This window comes from Chlorocebus sabaeus, chromosome 22 (assembly GCF_047675955.1).
Source record: "Chlorocebus sabaeus isolate Y175 chromosome 22, mChlSab1.0.hap1, whole genome shotgun sequence".
Taxonomy (NCBI): domain Eukaryota; kingdom Metazoa; phylum Chordata; class Mammalia; order Primates; family Cercopithecidae; genus Chlorocebus; species Chlorocebus sabaeus.
The window spans coordinates 32,342,118-32,351,363 of record NC_132925.1 but is presented as its reverse complement, the minus strand read 5'-3'; the positions used below and the strand labels follow the sequence as shown (position 1 = coordinate 32,351,363).

The following is a 9,246-nucleotide window of genomic DNA, read 5'->3' as shown; positions in this document are numbered from 1 at the left end:
TCCGGAAGGAGGGGAGAAGCCGCTTATCCCGCCCCAACCCGGCCTTTCTCACGTCACGTGGTGGGAGAGTCAGTGTCACGTGAGGCCCAGGTGGTGGCGTAGCTACGGCAAGAGAGTGAGAAGGAAGGGGAAGCCGGAAGGGGCGCGAGTGAAGCAAAGCGAGGAAAGGCAGCTCCCGAGAGGGCGAGGGGTGCGCGTGCGGCCGCTTATCGCCTCAGGTCTCCTCTCGGCTTGGCTGCCCTCCCTCGCGGCTGGGTGACAGCTGGGCCCGGTCCGTCGCGGGCTGCCTGGGGCTCAAGGATCGAGCACCCTGTCTTCGCGCGTGGTGCCTGCCGCCCCGCCCCCTCGTCCCGCCCGTCCCGTCGCGTCGCGTCCCGTCCCCTCGGGTGCTGCCAGCCGGGTGCTGATGTGAGTCGGTGGCAGCGAGGACATTTTCTGACTCCCCGGCCCCTGACCCGGCTGCACTTTCCATCCCGTCGCGGGGCCGGCCGCTACTCCGGCCCCAGGATGCAGAATGTGATTAATACGGTGAAGGGAAAGGCACTGGAAGTGGCTGAGTACCTGACCCCGGTCCTCAAGGTAAGCCAGGCCGGGCTTGCCAGGGGCTGTCTGGCACATGCTCGACTCTTCAGGGACCGGTCGCCGCAGGAGTCCCCGCCGGTGTAGGAAGGTGTAGGAAGGCGGTAGGGCTCGGGACCCAGGGAAACGTGCAGCCCTCATGCGTAGTCTTAACCAGCTGTTCGTTAGGGCTTTCTGACCCCTCAGGGGTAAACTTGGAGGGACGCTCTGTGCGTGTTCCTGCCTTCGCCCGTCTTAACTCTGCGCGGTCGGGTACGTCGAGTTGGAAGGGTGTTTGGCGGCCGAGTAGATTGAAGATCGTTAAATCCAAAGACTGAAAGTCTTTTAGCCTTTTTAAACAAGGATTTGCTTCTCTTTTTAAAAAATGAATTCAGTGTTTGACATATATCACTTTTCCTTTAAGTTTCATAGAAAGTTCGCTGTAGTGGGTAAGTTGTGACTGGGATCTCAACTCGTTTAGATTTCAGAGGAACGAGGTGAAATTGGCAACATTATCTAATTCGGTAACCTTGAACCCATCTAACGAGCAAAACCTTTTTCCCAAGCTTTTCAGATAGCCGTAACTGATTGTTAGTGATAACAAGGCACGGTTTGATCTTCCTGGCTGTGTAATTTTTTAAAATATGTTGGCAGCAGTACAGCATTTTTAAAGTAAAAAATTGTGACACATTAGCTGTTACAGTAGTGACTGATTTTTTTTTTTTTAAGTAAATTTCTACAACTGCCTTCAAGCTTTGCTTTTATAACTCTTTTGGAGTTAAGTGTTTTGTTATAACTTCATTTTTGCTTTCTGAAAAGTGAGCAATAATAGTAAATTAATGGGAAGTTCTTAGTTTTTGTTTTTGTTTTTTTTCTAGTTGTTTTTAAGCTTTCAATTAGAATGTACCAGTCTCAATGTGGGAGTGAAATACCCTAATATGCTAAGAATAGTGGAGAGGTTTGCTTTTCTCCCTTTCCATGACAAAGGAAAATATTTGGTGTGTACTTTTTAAAATACGTTTTTGTAAAACTCCTTTTAAAAGAATAACTTATTGGCCAAGTAAGAAATAAACCAGCGATTATAAATGAGAATTTCAACTGTTGCTTTGCTTACATTTGTTTACCGTGAAAGTCATTTTAAGATTATTCAGTCAAACTAAGATTGGAAAATAATTTTCACATTTGAATCAAATGCTTTTACATATTATGGTAACTTTTCAGAATATCGTATCTACCTAGGTTTACAGTATTTTAATAATACACCATTGTTACAACTTTTTAGTTTGAGGGAGAGAGGAGCAAGAGACTGCCTAAATTAAATATAAAATTTATGATGTAGAATTAGTTTTCAGGGGTCATCTTACTTGCTCACCAAACTGAAAAGGAGCTGTTAGCATGTCAGTATGTATAATCTATGTTTTTAGTAAAAAGGAGAGAATTAATGACCTTCTCCTTGATACTCCTGTGCAAACTGTTGGTTTACAGAGAGAATCCTTAGTTTCCTGCTAGATAAGGGAAGGCAAGGAGAAAAAACAAAGTCCTCAGGAAATAAGTAATAGTCTTTTCCTAGCAAGTAAAAATCAAGAAAAATCATGTTTTGTTTGGAGTATGTGCGTGCAGTAAACACTGAAGTTCTTACAATCATCGCTAAGGTTCTGCTTAATTGGTAGAGGCCCCAGTCTCATCTACTCCATCCCCTGACTGCTCTTGGTTAAGCTAACCTGAGCTGCCTTTATTATTCCGTTAAGCACGCTCTTGGTTCGGGGTTTTGCATGTGCTCTTCCCTCTATCTGAAACGCGCTTCTCACTCACAGCCTTATGGCATGTTCCTTTCCTTGAGGTTTTCAAGTCATTATTCAGTGAAGTCTTTGTTCTCTTACATTTTATTTTAAATGGCCATCTCTCCCCAGCCACCCCACAGATTCCTCTCAGCTTCGTTTTTCTTTATGGCATGTTATTCATTACCATTTGGCTTTTCTTCCTTAACTGAGTTGAAACTCCTTATGAGGGCAAGAATACATTTGTTATTCACGCCTAAATATCGCCACTGCCTCAAAAAGTGTCCGGTACATAGTAAACATTTGTTGAATGAATAATGTTTATAAATGAGTGTTTTCGTTTTTGTAGACTCTACCAGAAAGTCTTACGTATAACTTAAAGTTTAGAAAAATTTAGTCAATAGCATTCTTGCTTTAGAGGAGAGAATAGTGTGTCAATGTCTTGGTGGAGATGAGAATTAGGGGAAGATGCTAAATGATTTCTAGATTTGGTTTCTAACATTATTCAGTGTAAATAAGACTGGCTGAATTGTAAGATGTCTAAACATCTTTAAGACATTTTTGCTGTGCTTTAAAATAAAGATATTTATTCATTTCACAGAATCTCTGTAAGGCTTTATTTTTATTTAAATCTTAGAATGTTTACACATAGAGCTTGGCTGGGCGCGGTGGCTCACGCCTGTAATCCCAGCACTTTGGGAGGCCGAGGCGGGCGGATCACCTTAGGTCGGGAGTTCAAGACCAGCCTGACCAACATGGAGAAACCCCATCTCTACTAAAACACAAAAATTAGCCAGGCGTGGTCGCGCATGCCTGTGATCCCAGCTACTCGGGATGCTGAGGCAGGAGAATCGCTTGAACCCGGGAGGTGGAGGTTACCATGAGCCAAGATAGCGCCATTGCACTCCAGCCTGGGCAACAGGAGCGAAACTCCGTCTTAAAAAAAAGGAATGTTTCTATATAGAGCTTTATTATAGCTCTGATCCGATAGTATTATAATTATTTTCATGTCTGTTTCCTACATTAGACTTGTATATTCCTGTGGTCATTACCAGTGAGTGAAACAGATAGATATAGATAGATACCAGTGAGGGAGGTAGGTAGCTAGGTAGATTAGATAGATAGATTATAGATTAGATAGATAGACTGATTTTTTTTTTTTTTTTTGCATGTGCCCCATTGCCTGGAAGGGCACCAGGCAAATAATTGCTCGAAAAATATATTTAATTGATAGTGAAACATAATGTTTTTCTTTGCTTTTTTTTTTTTTAGGAATCAAAGTTTAAGGAAACAGGTGTAATTACCCCAGAAGAGGTGAGTGCTGAAGATAATACTGAAGCCCTTTTATTTTACAATTATATTAAACTAGGTGGCTTCTCTGCTTCATAAGAAAACATCTTGAACTTTAATTTTGATTTGAGTAAAATTAGGTTTTATGACTGTTTGTGATTTATGGGAATTTACTTCCCATACAGGAAAAGATGTAACTTCCCTGTCAGTTTGCCACTTCTCATATTTCTCTGCAGTTCCTTTTTATTTAGAAATGAGGGTGAAAGAAGGGATCGAAACGAGTCCTATATCACTTATCCTTCATTTGTATTGGTGTTATATTGAGCTGTGCAGTAAGTTCTGTAGTGTTTGTGGTGTCTTGGTTCTCTCTACATCAAATGTGAGTTTTCATGCTTTTCATTGGAAAACTTTGCTCACTACTTAGATATTGTTTATCTTAAGAGTTCTTTTTTGTTTAGTTTATTTTGTTGTCCCCGGAGAAATAAATACTGGGCTAAAAACCTTTTCAGGCTCCAATTTTATGAATAGTTATGATTTTATCAGATTTATGTTATTCTTAATAAAAGACTGTTTAAGCTTTTTTATTTTATTTTATTTTTTTTTACTGTCAATGAAAACACCACTTATTGGCAATAGAACTTTATTCACTGTTTTGAAACAAACTTTTTAAACCTCATTGTATGATGAGGCTGCTGCTGTTAAGGTCCAGGGTGTCAAGCTAGAGAATTAACTGATCTTTCAGTTTTCAGTTGTAATGGAGTCTGTCTAGTTCCAAATCCTTGTGAGTTTTAAGAATGGTTTGGCCAGGGGCAGTGGCTCACTTCTGTAATCCTAGCACTTTGGGAGGCCGAGGCAGGCGGGTCACGAGGTCAGGAGATCCAGACAATCCTGACTAACGCGGTGAAACCCTGTCTACTAAAAATACAAAAAAATGAACTGGGCGTGGTGGCAGGCACCTGTAGTCCCAGCTACTCAGGAGGCTGAGGCAGGAGAATGGCTTGAACCTGGGAGGCGGAGCTTGCAGTGAGCCGAGATCGCGCCACTGCAGTCCAGCCTGGGCGACAGAGCAAGCCTCCGTCTCAGGAAAAAAAAAGAAAAGAAAAAAAAAAAAGAATGGTTTGCCTAACTGATCTTTTATCTCAAATTGTCTTTTATTTTTGGTGAAGACACATGGTAGTATGCAAAGAATCTAGGAGACCTGCCTTCTAGACCTATTTCTGTAATTTCTCCTAGTGAGGAAATCAGTTATGCTATACCTGCCGAGGCTTCATGTTTCCTCATCTATAAAATAACGGTTGTGGGCTAGACCTTCTGTAAAGATCTTATTCTGCCTTAGGTTTTATTACCTCAAATGCCAAATAAAACTAAGTTTTGATTTTAAGGATATCATTAACATTCTTGCCAAGCAGGTGTAATTTGACCATGGCTCTTTATCTGAAATCGAGCGGAGATGAAAGTATGCTGTTCTTGCTCTCTTTGGTTTTATTTCCTCCGTGAAGATGACTAATTGTTGAATAGATAGTTGCAGTTAGAGATGCAAGTCCGTGGTCATTGGATAGAATTAAGCAGTTTCAAAACAGGAATTCATCCCAGAATAAATAACTGTTACACTTAATTACAACATCAATCAATTTATGAACTTTCCTCCCTCTAAAAAAATCCAAGGCCAAATTAGCCCAGCTGGGTGCCTAGCACATAATGCAACGTTGAGATAGAGAACAGTTACAGGATTGAGCTAGAGTAGAATGAGTCTGGAGAAGGAAATGGGAAGGCATCATTTGCTTTGTGTAAATATTATATACTGAGTTGATTTGTCCATTTGTTTCCTTTTACTGTTTCTGGGTTTCTGCCAGACATCAGCTGTCTTTTTATTTTCATTCAGAGGTGTGACAGTATTGTGCTTAAAAAGAGGAGCAGCTAGTATCTGATACTGTATTGTCAAAAAAAAAAGGAAACACTAATGTTGGATATGTATGATTTGATTAAGTAGAATACTATTAATTGAGGTTAGCTTGAGGAGTGGAATTGCTCACCAAGATGTAAACATTGATTCTTGTTGGAGTTAGTCAGTATTATATACTGATAATAAAGATCACAAGAGAACATTTTTAGTCTCTAAGAGAAAGCTACTGCAAGCAATATTGATCATTTAGAAATTTGAATCTTATAGTATTTGAACACATGAAGCAAGTAATGGTGGCCATTGCTAATGAGGGCAGATGTACACGTGTTTATTATCAGTGCAAGTGTGGTTTTTTTTGTTTTTGTTTTTGTTTTTTTCATTTTTCTTGCCTTCTAGTGTTCTTGTTTTTAAATAGAAGCTGCTATAGGGACTATGAGACAAAATATTTGTCTTGTTACCTCAAGGCAATACAATGAAAGAATTTTTAATTATTTATTTTGCTTTCATTTTGTTAAATTACTACTTTTAATGGTAATAAATTAGTTCCTGATAACCACAGAGCTAAATGTAGCATCTGGTTGCAATGACCTCAAAGTGCTCAAAACTTGGGGAAGAGACTATTGTTTTTATTTTGTTTTTTGTCTTTACTTAAGCTGTTTACTTAAGCTGTTTAAATAATAAGGTTATTTGAAGTAAAAGAACAGAAACAAAGTCAGGAATCCAGTTGCTGTATCTTGTTAATGTTTCTTTATTTGATAGAATTGTATGCTCAAAATAGAGTATTTTATATAGACATACTTTCTCAGAAAAGTATTAGAGATTAAATATTTTGTAATTTTTTGCTGTATAATAAACCCATGAACGATACAAGATTTTAAGCTAGAGCTTTTGCGAAATAGAAGTAATTTGGCAAGTATACGCGTGTCACGCACGCCCGTGTGAAGAGACCACCAGACAGGCTTTGTGTGAGCAACAAGGCTGTTTGTTTCACTTGGGTGCAGGCGGGCTGAGTCCGAAAAGAGAGCAAAGGGTGCTGGGATTATCAAGAGTTCTTACAGATTTTGGGGATAGGCTGTGGAGTTAGGAGCAATGTTTTTTGCCGGCTAGGGGTGGATCTCACAAAGTACTTTCTCAAAGGTGGGGAGAATTACAAAGAACCTTCTTAAGGGTGGGGGAGATTACAAAGAACCTTCTTAAGGGTGAGGGAGATTACAAAGTACATTGATCAGTTAGGGTGGGGAAGAAACAAATCACAATGGTGGAATGTCATCAGTTAAGGCTATTTTCACTTCTTTTGTGGATCTTCAGTTGCTTCAGGCCATCTGGATGTACACAGGGGATATGATGGCTTAGCTTGGGCTCGGAGGCCTGACAATGCGCATTCTGCTTGAGTTGGAACACTGCAGTTATGCTTTACAGACTATGAGGAGGATTTCTGTTAGCCAGTAAGATCAGCTCATGTTCGAGTAAACTGATAATTCTCAAATGGTTAAAGTTTATCTCCCTGAATCTGGTTTTTATTTCTGAAGAAAAACAAAAACTTGTACAATATTTCAGCCCGCTTAGAAAGCCTAAGATTTGTTAGAGGATTCAATTTGTTAATTTTGTAGGTGTTTTCAGAGTGAGACCAAAAAGCTTCTAATTTTTTCCCATTGTTTTGGCACTGCATTTCTCTTTTAGGAGTGCAAAAACATTTTCAAAATTACTTAAATTTTTAAAAGTAATAAAAGAGGAAGAAGTGTGCCCTGTGATATAATAAAGTAGATTTACACCATCGACTTTTATCTATTTAGTAATTTTTTTGGATTTTTATTGTATTTTCAATCTTTGACAAGAATGTGTCTACATTTTTGTGTCCTTAAAATGGATTTTGACAATTTAAATCTGATAGCCTTACCTTTATCAATTTCATGATACTGCTTTTGGCATTACTTAATCCAATGATAAAAACTGAATTTTTAAAAAACAGCACTTGACTTTTTTCTTCCAACATTAATTTGAATTTTTTATGGACGTTAGAAAATGTTGCAGTTTAGTCATAATCAAAAATAAATCTTGAGGCTAGTAGAACAGCTTTGGTGCTGTTTATATTTTAATTGCTTACTGGATTTCAATGTTACCTAGGGCCATCAGTTTGGTATTTTGCCACCTTGCACATTAAGTGATGTTTGATTTTTCTTTTTTCTTTTTTTCATATTACTTCTAAATCCTGAATAGTTTGTGGCAGCTGGAGATCACTTAGTCCACCACTGTCCAACATGGCAATGGTAAGTAATATTGAGTAAAGAATAGAAAATTAGTAAAAGGCATGGCTTCAGAATTATAGCAATTTGCAAAACAGGTTGATTGATGGATGAAAATTGGAATGACCAATTTAACTTACTCCCAGCAGATTTTTCTGTTAAACAGTGCCCCCAGTGATACTCAAAGTAAAATAGAGGAAGAACAAGTGGGTGTTGTACCCACATTATTTTGCTATGTTAGCACAATAGGTGGACTTATTTGAGAAAAGTGCATTTACTTCTTTACTATTATTTCTTTTCTTTATAGTGTTTAGGTCTGACCTTCTGGTTTGTTGAATAATAAATAGTTTAATAAAATTTGATCGGGTTTTTGGCGGGGCGCAGTGGCTCGTGCCTGAAATCCCAGCACTTTGGGAGGCTGAGGCGAGCAGATCACGAGGTCAGGAGATGGAGACCATCCTGGCTAGCATAGTGAAACCCCATCTCTACTAAAAATACAAAAAATTAGCCAGGTGTGGTGGCGGGTGCCTGTGGTCCCAGCTACTTGGGAGGCTGAGGCAGGAGAATGGCATGAACCCAGGAGGCAGAGCTTGCAGTGAGCCGAGATGGTGCCTCTGCACTCCAGCCTGGGTGACAGAGTGAGACTCAGTCTCAAAAAAAAAAAAAAAAAAAAAAAAATTTGAACAGGCTTTTTTTCAAATTAACAAAATTTATTGAACATTTTTGTGGCATTAATAAATGCAGAGATTTTGCAGTTTTATTTTCTTTAAAATATAAGACATAAACATTTTCCATTAGGTTCAAAAGTATGCTCCATCTTTAGGAAACTAGCTAAAGCTAAAAGAAAGGTTTATGATACCAATTAAGGCCTTCACTATAAGTCTACTTTTAAGAGGCTTTAAGTTTTTGGTTTTTTAATAGCTTTTATTTTAATTACTAAAGTACTTTAAGCAATTTAGCAGTTTTCACAATCTATATTTTAAAATATTCTGAATAATCACAATGTTTTATTACTTTCAAGTACCCATGATAAAGATTCCCTGTTGGTAGCTGAAATATTGGCAGAACTTTTATTTAAACTAGAATTGCTTGGAATTATCACCTTGTTTGGATGTAGGTGCTTCAACTTGTTATATCTTTTTTTTTCTTAAAATTTTTTTTCAATTGTAGTTGAAAAGTATAGTTTTGACTGGAGATAGGGGTTCTATAATTAACAAGTTTCCAATTGATAATGTTTTTCTTAATATCTAAAGACCTTGAAATGCTCTTTCATCTGTGGCCTGTTATTCTCCTGCATTTTAGTACTTACCATGTAGCTGAAACAGTTGTCACTGCTTTTTTCAATTACTCTTTATTTTGTAGGGCATTATTTATGTACCAAAAGACTAAAGTTTCAAGTTTGTTTTCTGTTCCATATTTAAAATTAAATTTATGTCATAGAAGCTCTCTGATTTAATGAAGGTTTTTCTTTTTT

General features: G+C 38.4%; 1 protein-coding gene across 1 annotated transcript in view; it reads left to right on the top strand.

Annotated features, from left to right (window-relative positions):
* The first annotated feature begins 71 nt into the window (after window positions 1-71).
* ATG3 (autophagy related 3) overlaps window positions 72-9,246 on the top strand; it is a 28,594-nt gene continuing 19,419 nt past the window's right edge. Inside the window, exons 1-3 of the mRNA XM_007985819.3 lie at window positions 72-579; window positions 3,609-3,650; window positions 7,747-7,796. Of these exons, the coding sequence (XP_007984010.1) occupies window positions 508-579; window positions 3,609-3,650; window positions 7,747-7,796 (164 nt within the window). The 5' untranslated portion in view covers window positions 72-507. The remainder of the gene's footprint in view (window positions 580-3,608; window positions 3,651-7,746; window positions 7,797-9,246) is intronic.